The sequence below is a fragment of the Oncorhynchus tshawytscha genome, linkage group LG10, assembly GCF_018296145.1.
Source record: "Oncorhynchus tshawytscha isolate Ot180627B linkage group LG10, Otsh_v2.0, whole genome shotgun sequence".
Taxonomy (NCBI): Eukaryota; Metazoa; Chordata; class Actinopteri; order Salmoniformes; family Salmonidae; genus Oncorhynchus; species Oncorhynchus tshawytscha.
In genome coordinates, this window is record NC_056438.1 from 45,877,852 (window position 1) to 45,894,877 (window position 17,026).

Below are 17,026 nucleotides of genomic sequence, written 5' to 3' on the forward strand. Positions count from 1 at the left end.
CAGTTAACTTATCCTCTGCAGCAGAGGTTTTTGTGACTGCACTTGAAGAAACTTTCAAAGTTCTTGACATTTTACATATTGACTGACCTTCATGTCTTAAAGAAATTATGGACTGCCGATTCTCTTTGCTTTTTTGAGTTGTTCTTGCCATAATATGGATTTGGTATTTTACCAAATAGGGCTATCTTCTGTATACCACCCCTACCTTGTCACAACACAACTGATTGGTCCAAACGCATTAAGAAGGAAAGAAATTCCACAAATTAACAAGGCACACCTGTTAATTGCATCTGGTTGAGAGAATGTGCAAATCTGTCATCAAGGCAAAGGGTGGCTACTTTGAGGAATCTAAAATCTAAAATATATGTTGATTTGTTTAACGCTTTTTTGGTTACTACATGATTCCATATGTGTTATTTCATAGTTGTGATGTCTTCACTATTGTTCTACAATGTAGAAAATAGTAAACATAAAGAAAAACTGTTAAATGAGTAGGTGCGTCCAAACCTTTGACTGGTACAGATTGTATACTCTAGCTAAGAAAGTAATACTAAGTGGATCCGTCCTCATTAATGTCTTAATAAAAAAATTGGCAAGTCGAACAGGACATCTACTTTGTGCATGAAACAAGTCATTTTTCCAGCAATTGTTTACAGACAGATTGTTTCACTTATAATTCACTGTATCACAATTCCAGTGGGTCAGAAGTTTAGATACAGTAAGTTGACTATGCCTTTAAACAGCTTGGAAAATTCCAGAAAATTATGTCATAGCTTTAGAAGCTTCTGATAGGCTAATTGACATAATTTGAGTCAATTGGAGATGTTCCTGTGGATGTATTTCAAGGCCTACCTTCAAACTCAGTGCCTCTTTGCTTGACATCATGAGGAAATCAAAAGAAATCAGCCAAGACCTCAGAAAAAATATTGTAGACCTCCACAACTCTGTTTCATCCTTGGGAGCAATTTCCAAAGGCCTGAAGGTACCATGTTCATCTGTACAAACTACAGTACACAAGTATAAACACCATGGGACCACGCAGCCGTCATACCGCTCAGGAAGGAGATGCATTCTGTCTCCTAGAGATGAACGTACTATGGTGTGAAAAGTGCAAATCAATCCCAGGACAACAGCAATGGACCTTGTGAAGATGCTGGAGGAAACGAGTCCTATATCGACATTACCTGAAAGGCCGCTCAACAAGGAAGAAGCCACTGCTCCAAAACCGCCATAAAAAAGCCAGACTACGGTTTGCAACTGCACATGAGGACAAATCATACTTTTTGGAGAAATGTCCTCTGGTCTGACGAAACAAAAATAGAACCGTTTGGCCATAATGACCATCGTTATGACCATCGTTAGGGGGAGGCTTGCAAGCCGAAGAACACTATCCCAACAGCAAAGCACGGGGTGGCAGCATCATGTTGTGGGGGTGCTTTGCTGCAGGAGGGAGTGGTGCACATCCCAAAATAGATGGCATTATGAGGAAAGAAAATTATGTGGCTATATTGAAGCAACATCTCAAGACATCAGTCAGGAAGTTAAAGCTTGGTTGTCAATGGGTCTTCCAATGGACAATGACCCCACGCATACTTCCAAAGTTGTGGAAAAATGGCTTAAGGACAACAAAGTCAAGGTATAGGATGGACATCACAAAGCCCTGACGTCAATCCTATAGAAAATCTGTGGGCAGAACTGAAAAAGTGTGTGCGAGCAAGGAGGCCTACAAACCTGACTCAGTTACACCAGCTCTGTCAGCAGGAATGGGCCAAAATTCACCCAACTTATTGTGGGAAGATTGTGGAAGGCTACCCAAAACATTTGACCCATGTTAAACAATTTAAATGCAATGCTACCAAATACTAATTGAGTGTATGTAAACTTCTGACCCACGGGGAATGTAATGAAATAAATAAAATCTGAAATAAATAATTATCTCTACTATTATTCTGACATTTCACATTCTTAAAATAAAGTGGTGATCCTAACTGACCTAAGACCTGAAATGTTTACTCGGATTAAATGTCAGGAATTGTGAAACTGAGTTTAAATGTATTTGGCTAAGGTGTATGCAAAATTCCGACTTCAACTGTATGTTTTTTTAAAGGCAGTAAATGAGGCTGAACGAACTGTTTTGCTGCCAGACAAGGTTCCTCTGGTAGCCGGGTGTAGCAGTGGTAAGGATTCACTCCATGGTGCTGAAAAGAAAGCTCTGCTATTGGGACAGCATGATGTTGGTTCTAACAGTTTGCCACCGTTATAGTGCAATTCATGTATCGTTTAGTGTTGTGTTGTGTTGTGGCTTTGCTGGCATACATCCCAATTTTTTTGTTTTGTTTGCCCCACCAAGATGCACATGCTAAAATTGCCACTGGCAACATTGAATCTATTTATTTTTTAAGTGAAGACAGCGCAACAATTATTCTCACGATATCACATTGCTAGTGTCAGTGACAAATGTCATAGCTAAGCAGGGCTGGGTTTGGTTAAAATCCTAGATGGGAGACCAAAAGTTAGACTGAAGCCAAATACATTTTCCATTAGGAGGTTTTATCCAGCGTATTGTTTTTTTTCTGATAGTGGATATAACATTGAAGAGCTGACATTGTTTTAAAGGTACAAGTTCAATATATTTGATACAAGGTTTGTCTTTGTGGAAATTTGGTGACCATGATGACATAATCCTGTGGTTGAAATTTCACCCTCAAAACAATAGTTTATGTTGATTACTTTTTTCAAATGCACCGTATTTTCCACATAGATTCTACCTCACAATACGGTGATAAATGACTGTGAAACTACACTGATTCAACCAGTTTGTGCTGTGTAGGTTCTTGCATATAGTTATAAGAGTTATAAGAAGAGTGACTTCTGTGGTGGGCTGTACACTCTCGGTAGAAGCCACAACGTAGGCTATTTGCCCAAATGTTACTGTTGGTATAGATTGTTGGAGTTCAGCAGATCTATACCCTCACCTGCTCAGAATGCACTTATTTCGCTTGTCCTCCGAGCAGCCACGTCTTGTATGTGACATTCATAGGCCCTATCCTATATTGGGATCAGGGCTAGGATGAAAAATGCATCCATTCTGCAGCCAGCATATGTGGGAACTCCTTCAAGACTGTTGGAAAAGCATTCCTCATGAATCTGGTTGATCTATCCAAATTGAATCAACCAGGAAACACAATCCGGACAGCCACTGTTTTCCATCAGGGCCAACCAGATTAGTGGGAGGATTAAGTATTTATACCAAAACACACATGCACTCAAATGTCCAACATCATGTCCATATATCAGAACTGCCCTCATGGAAGTATTCTCTGGTGGCAGGCAGACATTGCCCTAGGGAATGTATGCTCTGGCAACACTCATGACTCATGCCACAACTGGACTGTAGGCTTTGTGCTCCCTAACCCTTCTCTTTATCACATGATCTTGGGAGAGCATCATCAGTGGCCTTCAATGTACTATTTCACTCTCAATTAGCCTTTAGGCTTACTTTTTTAGAATGGCCTGTAATAGAATGTCTTTGTGGAAATTTGGTGACCATAATCCTGTGGTTAAAATTTCACCCTCAAAACAACAGTTTTTATGGTTGCTGAAATTTTTCGAGTCCAGTGTATTTTCTACGTAGATTCGACGTCGCAATACATTGACAAATTAAGTTGAAACAACATTGATTCAACCAGTTTGTGCCCAATGGGTTAGCTATTACAAAGTAAAGTAAAGACATTTATGACAAAGTGGCGCTGTCCAGCACTTAAAATGTCTAATGGTTAAGCAATAATAGGACTCTGGTAACCATATTCCAGGATCTTATTGTCCAGTTCTCTTTCAAATTAAAGAAACCACTTATAAATATGTAACAGAGTTAAGAATGTACTGTAAACTCACTCCACAGCTAGCTTAAAATGATATAGATATTTTCCGACAGCTCAAACGGTTGGTATGTTGTCAAGGAGGGGGGCGGTCATGTGTGTTAGCGAACAGAAAATCAGTGGTTTGAGTTTGATATGGGGACAGGGACAGTGGAGGAAGCTATACTGTTTGCAGGACATTGATGTCTGTTTCAATGAGACAATTCTCTAAAGGTGGATATTGTGTCACACAGCCAGATGGGCATCGGAGAGTCTTGATCTATGTAAAAAAAAAAAAGTGTGAGATGAGTCTGGCATACTGCTTGATGACAGCTTGGTGATGGGGAGTACCCCTAAATCATATCCTCTATATCAGGTTTTCTCAAACTCCCAAACTCAGTCCTGGGTGAACGTTTAGTTTTTTGCCCTAGCACCACACAGCGGATTCCAATAACCAAAGCTTGATGATGAGTTGGTTATTTGAATCAGCTGTGTAGTGCTATGGCAAAAAAACAGGACTGAGTTTGGTAAACCCTGCTTTATTTGGCTGCATTTACACAGGCAATTCAATTACCACTAAATTATTGGCAACGATCTGATTGGTTGAAAGACCATCTATTGGCAAAAGATTACTCTCCCTGTGTAAACACGGCCTCTTAATGCCACTTTCACTGTGATTTTTTTTTTACTCATCCTTGGTAAACATGAAATCATCAGTAAACCTGCATGCTTCCAAACATTGGAGTAACTTGAGTATTCATACTGAAGCACACAATGCCTAATTTATTTTAATGAAGAGGGACAGGTCAGACACACCTGCATCTTCCCCAGGGCACCGGAGAGAACATTTGTTATTAAATAATCACTTAGGCTGCGTTTAGACAGACAATACAGATGTTCACACAGGCAGCCTAATTCTGATGTTTTTTTTCACTAATTGGTATTTTGACCAATCAGATCAGCTCTGAAAAAGATCTGATGTGATTGGTCAAAGGACCAATTAGTGGAAAAAAATATTCAAATTGGGCTGCCTGTGTGAACGCCCTCAAACTCACTTAACAGCGACCCCAGTGTTGAGCTGAGCGCAACAGTAGATCCGGGTCACGGCACTACTGTAAAGGACGTCACACTGCTTGTTTAGCGAGTACCGCTTACTCCTGATTCGGCTCACACAGGGCTCAAATCCAGGACCTCTGCGTTGCCAGGACAAATCACCGTCGTCCTGAAGCGTCTTAACTGTCAGCACAACCCGAAAAGCTAGCAATTCAACACTTTAGGGTGAGGAGTAAGTTTCACACATCCTCATGTGCTACACTTAAAGGGTGAGGAAAGAAAGATTTCATTTTGCAACTATCCCTCCAAATGCATCACTTTGTAGGGTGAATGTCACTGAACTTAGCCACAGTCAAACTCGATCCACTTCAAAAGAAAGAGTGCTCTTAAATGAACTCTTATCAAGAAGATGAAACAAAAAAAGACCCATTCCATATCCAATGTATTTGCTAGCGGTAAATTGACCCCTTTATACAGTGTACCTTGTACTTTTGCCTGTGGACAATAAGGAAATTGAGGCTGCCATCCTCAATGTGTCATTGGAATTTCATCACACTCAAACTGAAACTCAAATGATTTTGTAACTGCGCTGAGAAAATACACCTTTGGAATAACTTTTGTTTAGTTAATTTCATCCAATTAACATTGATTTACTTGAAACGTAAATCCTTGTTAAAACATTACAAACATACTTTCCCTCAGTACAGGGTCCTAAAACAGGTTTCATTGAATTTCAGCTAAAGCATCCACAGTCCACCAACCTGAAATGAGAGACAAATTGAGTTACTCACAGAGGCTAAAAGCCACACCGGTTGTGCTGACCTTAAATTCACCTGAGCGCCAGAAGGATAATCGCACCATAACACTGGTCCACTAAGCCCTCACACCCAATCATCCCATTGGCTGAACGACAGTGGTTGCTATGGCAGCAGTCTAAATGTGCATGAGCAAAAGCACAAGGTAGATTTTATCAAGAGATGGATGACTGGTGTAGATTTGATTTTCATGTTGCATAAAGACGTTTCAGTACAAAAGTCCTCCCCAGGTAATTTTGTGCAAAATGATCATGGTTAAACTGCAGGAGTTATGACCAGTATTCAGTGCCAAAGTGAAACAGTTGAGAAATTGAGATCAGAAGGGAGTGTACAGTGGGCAGTCACTAATCAGGATGTGACCAAGCCATGTAGTAGTAAGTTCCTCCTAATAAGATAACCACTGCTAACTCACTTAGAAATCATTAACAATATACAATTATAATTGGGAAGTTCTATGAGTTTGCAAATTCCAACCAAAACCGAGTCAAATCATGAAAGCAAAAAACAACACAAAAAAAACTAAACCACTCCAGGTTTTAATTTGTAGTTTCTCCTAAATTCTATTGTTCTTCAACTCCATTTTCTTCAAACTTTAAGGAGACATTGTTACCAGTGATCTGACCAATTCACCACGCCTCCTGTGGTTGCAGCAGATAGGCTGTAATAAACACCATATCTGCTTGAGCCACGTTGTCTTGGGTCTGTAATCTAACAGTGGACAGCAATACTGTATGGATTGCCTCATGGATGGAGAAACCCAACTTATCTTCAGTCAGTCCCCGTGCTCTAATGCCAAAGAACAAGACAGACGAGACACAGAAAACAGGCTTAAGTATGAGTCTACAGCGTCACACTATCATCATGCCTGGTTACTTAAAACCTTTAGCCATTGTTCTATGGCTGCTTTTGTTGCTTAGCTGAATATGGTTAAAGGTAGGTTCGGGCTGATCCTAAATCAGTTGTTAAAAGGCATGAGGTAAACTGAGCTCTACCACCTGACCACCATGTGATTGGCACAAGGCCCCCCAAGCAACTAATACCACTCTGAGATAGAGGAGAGCTCTGGGAACAAGAGAAAGAGTGAGAGTGAGAGAGAGAGTGAGAGTGAGAGAGATCGAGACAGAGAGAAAAAGGCAAATGAGGCGTAAGGAGAAAAAAAGAGGGATTAAGGATCATATTACTAACATATACAGTAGCAGACAAAAGTTTGGACACAGTTGGATACAAAAATATCCAAGGGACATGGGAGAGTTTGTTCGTACTGGTACCCAGGGTTGGAGCCACTTGTCAAGGCTGTGGGTGCCCAGAGATGCCCCACTCTCTGGGTGTGTGGTGAGTTTATAAGGAAGTAGAGAAAGAGGGTTATTCCATGATAGCTCTGTATATGAGAGGCTCGATATAGTCCTCTCTGTAACGGGAGTTGATGACTCGCTGTCTTTTGGAGCCCTGCTTCACCTCCTCCTCCGTGAAGATCCCGTCTAAGCGCATGTCTGATGCCTTGGACTGAAGGAGTGAGAGACACAGGCCATGAGAACGTTAGTGACAGCTTAGCTATGAGTTAAGGTGGCGCCATTAAAAAGGTAGTATCAACACATCATAAATAGAATTGAAGAAATACATTTACATACAATAACAGTCAAAAGTTTGGACACACCTACTCATTCCAGGGTTTTTCTTTATTTTTACTATTTTCTACATTGTAGAATAATAATGAAGACATCACAACTATGAAATAACACATATGGAATCATGTAGTAACCAAAAAAGTGTTAAACAAATCAGAATAGATTATATATTTGAGATTCTTCGAAGTAGCCACCCTTTGCATTTCAATTATATATATATATAGAATATAGCCCTATTTGGTAAAAGACCAAGTCCATATTATGGCAAGAACAGCTCAAATAAGTCCATCAAGCCTAATGAACCACTTGGTTTCCCCCAGAGGCTAATCTTGAGAGACTTTGGCCATTGAGGTTTCAACCAAAACCATTATATGTGGCTCTGATTTCTTTGTTATACTTGGCTATGAGCAAAGTTCCTTTGATAGAAACATTTTTCTTCAGAAATACAGTGTATTGCTTTTGTTACTTCTCAGTTAGACTACTGCAATGCTCTACTATCCGGCTGCCCGGATAAAGCACTAAATAAACTTCAGTTAGTGCTAAACACGGCTGCTAGAATCCTGACTAGAACCAAAACATTTGATCATATTACTCCAGTGCTAGCCTCCCTCTCTGGCTTCCTGTTAAGGCAAGGGCTGATTTCAAGGTTTTACTGCTAATCTACAAAGCATTACATGGGCTTGCTCCTACCTATCTTTCCGGTTTGGTCCTGCCGTACATACCTACACGTACGCTACGGTCACAAGGCCTCCTAAATGTCCCTAGAATTTCTAAGCAAACAGCTGGAGGCAGGGCTTTCTCCTATAGAGCTCCATTTTTATGGAATGGTCTGCCTACCCATGTGAGAGATGCAGACTCGGTCTCAACCTTTAAGTCTTTATTGAAGACTCATCTCTTCAGTAGGTCCTATGATTGAGTGTAGTCTGGCCCAGGAGTGGGAAGGTGTATAGTACTACTATTATACTATTATTTGACCATGGGTTTCTTCCTAGGTGTTGGCCTTTCTTGGGAGTTTTTCCTAGCCACCGTGCTTCTAAACCTGCATTGCTTGCTGTTTGGGGTTTTAGGCTGAGTTCCTGTACAGCACTTTGATATATCAGCTGATGTAAGAAGGGCTATATAAAGACATTTGATTTGATTTGATATTGCATTCATTGTAAATCATAAAAATGAGTGCTGTCTGTGAAATAGGAAACTGGGCATTAAAGATAATATGGATGATGTTTTCCCTTGATCGATGGCTTCGTCAATGACTGGTTTATGTTAGTATTACTGAATGTAAGCAGTGTAATGAATAACACAGGCACATTGATACCTATCGAGTAATCCAGTGGGTTTGAGCAAAAAGATGCATATGGCCTACAGTATGAGTAGGGAGCGTACACTCAGTAAGTTGCCCTACTTAATATCCTCATTGCAACAATATTTAATGAAAGGTTTTCCAATGTAACATGATGCCTATTTTGGGATGATGCCTAAATTAAAATGTATTTTATTAAAATGTCACATGTAAAGTGTATTAAGTAGGCCCAAGTCATTACAAATTTTGCTCAAGAAACACAACATAAGTCATCCAACAGCATTAGGGGTTTTGATATCAATTGAAACGGCAATATACTTTTACTTCGAAAAGTATTTTCACGTGGATATATTGGGGTTTTCCTCTTATTTTAGAATTCTCAGATGCAGGTGATCTTATGATAACTAAATCCTTCTTAAAGTAATAACCACATACATTTCTCCATCTGGCAGAGACACATGGAAAAGGCAAACAAAGCTGCACAGTTCAAGGCTTGGCATTTCTGCCCGTCCTTCAGCAGATGTTATGATCCTCCGCCAAGGCCGGGGGGAGGGGTGAGGAGTGAGGGCCCACGGCCCAACGGTGAAGCTCATCAGCCAGTCGTGTGGCTGCAGGTGGCTCTCTGTCAGTCTCCTGGAGGAGAGCAGAGCTGAGCAGAGTCGATGAACCAGCCACCTGCCTGCTCCCCTCCCTGCCATCTGAACATAGTTCTCACAGCAGGTCTCTCTCTGCCCTACAGAGACAGAAACCTGACAGAACTCTCTCTGTGGTATTGAGGCCATTTATGTAGTGCCTGTACATCTCATGAAAGGTTTGCTTTCCTGGGTTTTCAGTGCTAGTTTTTCTCGACAGTGGCCTGGAGAGGGAAAGAGGGAGGGGAGAGAAAGTGAGGTGAGGAATCAAGGTGTGGGTGGTAATTGGAGCTGAAGTAGCTGCATCATGCCAGGTCTGCTTCAGTGGTAGAGGGGAGCGGAATCAGGCTTGGGGAGGAAGAGCACAATGGCCTAGTGTGGTGAGCTCAGGAAGTGTGGTGCATGGGACCATGGCATGACTACTATGATAGAACTAGAACTGAGTAGAACACACACAATACCTGGGAAGCATTCAGAGGTCGACCCAGGACATAAATCAATTTAAGTTGGGGCAGCAGTCAGTTGAGAGTGAACGTATCAATGTTCTCTATGTCTTTAGTGTATGCAGTTTGATGGACTGACAGTTTTAAATGTGTGTGATGTGAGAATGTACAGTATGTGTATATGATGCTTTTAATGTAAGGTGATGCCAAAGAAAAATGGCCATCATGGATGGACAAAGTTTTATTCTATAATGGCATACGTTTTGTTACCCTAAAGGACAACCCCCCCCAAAAAAAATGTACAGTATATAATGAATGATTATTACATATCGCATCCCCTGCTTGTAGAATAATGACACACTGAATGAATCAAATCAAATCAAATCAAATTTATTTATATAGCCCTTCGTACATCAGCTGATATCTCAAAGTGCTGTACAGAAACCCAGCCTAAAACCCCAAACAGCACGCAATGCAGGTGTAGAAGCACGGTGGCTAGGAAAAACTCCCTAGAAAGGCCAAAACCTAGGAAGAAACCTAGAGAGGAACCAGGCTATGTGGGGTGGCCAGTCCTCTTCTGGCTGTGCCGGGTGGAGATTATAACAGAACATGGCCAAGATGTTCAAATGTTCATAAATGACCAGCATGGTCGAATAATAATAAGGCAGAACAGTTGAAACTGGAGCAGCAGCACAGTCAGGTGGAAGTTGAAACTGGAGCAGCAGCATGGCCAGGTGGACTGGGGACAGCAAGGAGTCATCATGTCAGGTAGTCCTGGGGCATGGTCCTAGGGCTCAGGTCAGTTGAAACTGGAACAGCAGCATGGCCAGGTGGACTGGGGACAGCAAGGAGTCATCATGTCAGGTAGTCCTGGAGCTCAGGTCCTAGGGCTCAGGTCCTCCGAGAGGGAGAAAGAAAGAGAGAAGGAGAGAATTAGAGAACGCACACTTAGATTCACACAGGACACCGAATAGGACAGGAGAAGTACTCCAGATATAACAAACTGACCCCAGCCCCCCGACACATAAACTACTGCAGCATAAATACTGGAGGCTGAGACAGGAGGGGTCAGCAGACACTGTGGCCCCATCCGAGGTCACCCCCGGACAGGGCCAAACAGGAAGGATATAACCCCACCCACTTTGCCAAAGCACAGCCCCCACACACCACTAGAGGGATATCTTCAACCACCAACTTACCATCCTGAGACAAGGCTGAGTATAGCCCACAAAGATCTCCGCCACGGCACAACCCAAGGGGGGGGGGCGCCAACCCAGACAGGATGACCACAACAGTGAATCAACCCACTCAGGTGACGCACCCCCTCCAGGGACGGCATGAGAGAGCCCCAGTAAGCCAGTGACCCAGCCCCTGTAATAGGGTTAGAGGCAGAGAATCCCAGTGGAAAGAGGGGAACCGGCCAGGCAGAGACAGCAAGGAACCAATTACAAAACGATTCCACTCCCGTAGAAGATTGTCTGTCACTCACTTGCAGAGTTTGAGTCATTTCCTTTACATACCCACAGAGTTAGTCTATGGCTGCCCAATACTTTTACTGGCACCATGGCAGTACAGCAGCTGACACGCCTAGAAAGCTAGAGTAAACTGCTCATCGAAGAAGATAAGAAACATCACAGAAAATAGCACCCTAAATTTCCCGTTCAAAGAACACAATGTTCTGAGACACTGATCTTGATTTCCGACAAGGAGAAGAACCAGAGAACTGTTATCTTCAACGGGAGGGAAAAAACATTATTCTGAATAACTTTCTTTTCGTATAGTAGTAACTGTGCTGATATGCCATATTAACATAGTCAAACACAGTCCTTGTAATAACACTAGCAACTATGAAATCTCGGTCTCTCCTTCATGCTGTTTCAGTACCTATTGCAATCCATAATCCTTGCACTCAAGATGATACCTAATGTTTCAAAGTCTTTGGCTTATGAAAACATTTTCAAGGTTGTTATTAGCCAAATGTGGTCCTGCAAGGATGAAGTGGCCTCTTTGACCAGAGTGAATGACATGAAGAGAGGAGATGGAGAGTGGTAACAATCGAGTCCACAGCTTGGCCTTGGATGCTTCTATTCTTATTACGCTCTTATATGCAATTATCTCATTAGACCTAATGTGCAGGGCTTGGTAATTCTGTTGGCAGCTTCTCTGGCTCTTTAGCCTCGGGCCAGGGTGAGCTGCCATGCACCGGGCAAGCCACCTTTGGAGGAACACTCATCTCGTGCAATGATACGATCCCGAGTGTATATCTTCTGATATACACTCACCGGCCAGTTTATTAGGTACCCCGTTCATGAAAATGGATCACTCCTACAGACAGTGAGTCACGTGGCTTGCTTTGTAAAGCATGAGTTGAGGCATTCAGTTACTGTTCAATTGATTGTTAGACTTGGCTAAATGAGTGACCTAAGCAACGTTGAGTGTGTATGATCGTCGGTACCACATACAGTACCAGTCAAAAGTTTGGACACACCTACTAATTCAAGGGTATTTCTTTATTTTTACTATTTTCTACATTGTATAATAATAGTGAAGACATCAAAACTATGAAATAACACATATGGAATCATGTAGTAAACAAAAGTGCTAAACAAATCAAAATATATTTTAGATTTTAGATCCTTCATAGTAGCCACCTTTTGCCTTAATGACAGCTTTGCACACTCTTGGCATTCTCTCAACCACCTTCATGAGGAATGCTTTTCCAATAGTCTTGAAGGAGTTCCCACATTTGCTGAGCACTTGTTGGCTGCTTTTCCTTCACTCGGCGGTCCAATTAATCTCAAACCATCTCAAATTGGGTTCAGGTCAGGTGATTGTGGAGGCCAGGACATCTGATGTAGCACCCCATCACTCTCCTTCTTGATAAAATAGCTCTTACACAACCTGGAGGTGTGTTGGGTAATTGTCCTGTTGAAAAACAAATGATAGTCCCACTAAGAGCAAACCATATGGCAGGGCATATCGCTGCAGAATGCTGTGGTAGCCATGCTGGTTAAATGTGCATTGATTTCTAAATAAATCAGTGTCACCAGCAAAGCATCCCCACACCTCCTCCTCCTCCACGCTTCAAAGTGGAAACTACACATGTGAAGAACATCCGTTCACCTACTCTGTCTCACAAAGACACTGTGGTTGGAACAGATTTCCATGGGTCTAATGTCTATTGCTCATGTTTCTTGGACAAACTAATTATTCTTATTGGTGTCCTTTAGTAGTGGTTTCTTTGCAGAAATTTGACCATGAAGGCCTGATTCACGCAGCGTTGGTAACTCTGGGTCTTTTGTTTTGCTTATTTGAGCAGTTCTTGCCATAATATGGATTTTATATTTTTTTGTTTTAGGGGGAACTTGGTCGTTTACTAAATAGGGCCATTTTCTGTATACCACCCATACCATGTCACAACACAACTGATTGGCTCAAATGCATTAAGGAAAGAAATTCCACAAATGAACAAGGCACACCGGTTAATTGAAATGTATTCCAGGTAACTACCTCATGAAGTTGGTTGAGATAATGCCAAGTGTGCCAAGACTTGTGCAAAGCTGTCAAGGCAAAGGGTGGCTACTTTGAAGAAATCTAAAATGTATTTTGTAACACTTTTTTTGCTTATTATATGATTCCATGTGTTATTTCATAGTTTTGATGTCTTCAATATTAATCAACAATGTAGAAAATAGTAAAAACCATTGAATGAGTAAGTCCATAGATATGGGCCAAACACATTCATTTAAATTGACTGAATTCCTTTTTAACTGTAACTCAGTAAAATCTTTGAAATTGTTGCATTTATATTTTTGTTCAGTATAGACAGGTAGACGTAATAAACTTTCCGGTGAGTGTATATCTTTCAATAGGATCTTACTCAAGTGAACTATGTCTGACAGGATGTTTGAAATTAGTGTATGAAAGGGACAGGAAAAAAGAGACGTGAAATGAGCTTTTCTTAGTCCGGTCTTTACTGCAACAGTTGATGTTTACAAATGTAATGCACAGAGTTGACACTTCCCATGTACATACCAAATCAATCCAAGCGCTTCAAACAGTAGCCATGGAAACAAAACGTAAATCGGCGGTGCGGCTCAAGAGGTGTAGGGGGAGGTGTATGTGTGCGTCCTCCTGAGATAGACTTTACAGCTTTAAATTAGCTACATATACAATACTATCCAAAGATGGTAACGATGTATGTCAACAAGAAACTTCGACAAAGCATTTAGGGGGAAGAACATTCTTCTAATGATATGAAAATATATTTTTCCTATAAAAACTTTCTGCAGTTTTCTCACTGGTTGTGATAGGACCACAAACCAACTAGTATACACCTAGGCTGTAATTGACCAACTAACTTTTCTGCACATGCTCAGTTATGTACCTGAACTTAACAGCCACCTGCAAAAGCAAAGATAGACATGCCATGGGTACTTTAGGGAGAGAAATAAGTGCTTTTTTCTGCAGGGAGTAGGAGGTTGACCCATGTTGGCATATACTATCGAGAATGACAGAGGCTTCTAGCGGCCACAGGGCCATTTTAGCATGGGCCTCACCAAAATGTATTGAACTGAGTGGGACTTCGAACTTCATTGGCTGATTCCACCTGGTGAACCTGTTGGAGTCATGTCCAGCCAGGTCATCAGGAGGGATCAGCCATTCGTGAAGAAAATGTACTACTTCAAAATGGAGATTGCACAGGAAACACCATTGTGGCAATCTAAGATGCCATAATGGGAACTATGTAGGGAAGCTCTTGTTCATTCTCTATGGCATATATACACACACACTACCAATGCAACCCAGGATGGCTTAGAAAAAAAATAATAACAAGAATCGAGAACCAACTTGCGTCCAAAAACCTATCCACATAACAAATAAATACATCTTGGGGATTTTCTGAGATTGTAAGCACAGTGAGCTGTGGTATCAAACAGTTGCATTCTCAAACTCATACAACTTACATAAATTAAATGCAATAAATCCAAAGCTTTAAAGTTGTTAAGCTAAACTTAACAAGAAAACACTGCCCTTTGAACTTAAGGCTTGGGCTACTAACTTCTTCCTATTGTCACAGTAGACACTATCAAACCTGCACATTCCTATGAAGTCCATAAATTTATGTATTGCAAAGAGTATAAAGCAAAACATGTTTGGGGATTAAAAATAAATCACTCAACAGCATATTACTGAAAATCGGATTGAATAATGGCCTGCATTGTGAAATACCATTGTTTTCATCGACCAACTAATGCTTTTGGATGGGTAAAGCTAGAGATTAAAATGCCACCTCAAGTTCAGAGAAACAAATTGTCCAAAGAGGGCAGGAGATAATGCAGAAATGAAATTCTAGAGTTGAGCAGGTCGTCATCGAAATATGTATATAAATAAAAACCTGCGGTTCCGGTTCAATGAGTAGTTCCAATTCCAACTTGTATATTTTATTGAACTATTTCAGCAAAAGAGGATAAAGATAGCATTCACAGAAATAAGGGGAGGGTTCATGAAGAGCAGAAACTCCCTTAAAGTCCCAGCCCTGGTTTACAAAAATGCCCAAGGGACATGGGAGAGTTTGTTCGTACTGGTACCCAGAGTTGGAGCCACTTGTCAAGGCTGTGGGTGCCCAGAGATGCCCCACTCTCTGGGTGTGTGGTGAGTTTATAAGGAAGTAGAGAAAGAGGGTTATTCCATGATAGCTCTGTATATGAGAGGCTCGATATAGTCCTCTCTGTAACGGGAGTTGATGACTCGCTGTCTTTTGGAGCCCTGCTTCACCTCCTTCTCCGTGAAGATCCCGTCGAAGCGCATGTCTGATGCCTTGGACTGAAGGAGTGAGAGACACAGGCCATGAGAACGTTAGTGACGGCTTAGCTATGAGTTAAGGTGGCGCCATTAAAAAAGGTAGTATCAACACATACAGTGGGGCAAAAAAGTATTTAGTCAGCCACCAATTGTGGAAGTTCTCCCACTTAAAAAGTTCAGAGGCCTGTAATTTTCATCATAGGTACACTTCAACTATGACAGACAAAATGAGAAGAAAAATCCAGAAAATCACATTGTAGGATTTTTAATGAGTTTATTTGCAAATTATGGTGGAAAATAAGTATTTGGTCACCTACAAACAAGCAAGATTTCTGGCTCTCAAAGACCTGTAAGAGGCTCCTCTGTCCTCCACTCGTTACCTGTATTAATGGCACCTGTTTGAACTTGTTATCAGTATAAAAGACACCTGTCCACAACCTCAAACAGTCACACTCCAAACTCCACTATGGCCAAGACCAAAGAGCTGTCAAAGGACACCAGAAACAAAATTGTAGACCTGCACCAGGCTGGGAAGACTGAATCTGCAATAGGTAAGCAGCTTGGTTTGAAGAAATCAACTGTGGGAGCAATTATTAGGAAATGGAAGACATATAAGATCACTGATAATCTCCCTCAATCTGGGGCTCCACGCAAGATCTCACCCCGTGGGGTCAAAATGATCACAAGCAAAAATCCCAGAACCACACGGGGGGCCCTAGTGAATGACCTGCACAGAGCTGGGACCAAAGTAACAAAGCCTACCATCAGTAACACACTACGCCGCCAGGGACTCAAATCCTGCAGTGCCAGACGTGTCCCCCTGCTTAAGCCAGTACATGTCCAGGCCCGTCTGAAGTTTGCTAGAGAGCATTTGGATGATCCAGAAGAAGATTGGGAGAATGTCATATGGTCAGATGAAACCAAAATATAACTTTTTGGTAAAAACTCATCTCGTCGTGTTTGGAGGACAAAGAATGCTGAGTTGCATCCAAAGAACACCATACCTACTGTGAAGCATGGGGGTGGAAACATCATGCTTTGGGGCTGTTTTTCTGCAAAGGTACCAGGACGACTGATCCGTGTAAAGGAAAAAATGAATAGGGCCATGTATCGTGAGATTTTGAGTGAAAACCTCCTTCCATCAGCAAGGGCATTGAAGATGAAACGTGGCTGGGTCTTTCAGCATGACAATGATCCCAAACACACCGCCCGGGCAACGAAGGAGTGGCTTCGTAAGAAGCATTTCAAGGTCCTGGAGTGGCCTAGCCAGTCTCCAGATCTTAACCCCATAGAAAATCTTTGGAGGGAGTTGAAAGTCCGTGTTGCCCAGCAAACAGCCCCAAAACATCACTGCTCTAGAGGAGATCTGCATGAAGGAATGGGCCAAAATACCAGCAAGTGTGTGAAAACCTTGTGAAGACTTACAGAAAACGTTTGATCTCTGTCATTGCCAACAAAGGGTATATAACAAAGTATTGAGAAACTTTTGTTATTGA

At 41.6% G+C, this 17,026-nt stretch overlaps 1 protein-coding gene across 1 annotated transcript in view; it reads right to left on the bottom strand.

Annotated features, from left to right (window-relative positions):
* Positions 1-13,676: 13,676 nt before the first annotated feature.
* LOC112260288 (lysine-specific demethylase 4A-like) overlaps positions 13,677-17,026 on the bottom strand; it is a 36,366-nt gene continuing 33,016 nt past the window's right edge. Inside the window, exon 22 of the mRNA XM_042328616.1 lies at positions 13,677-15,551. Coding sequence (XP_042184550.1) covers positions 15,411-15,551 — 141 coding nt within the window. The 3' untranslated portion in view covers positions 13,677-15,410. The remainder of the gene's footprint in view (positions 15,552-17,026) is intronic.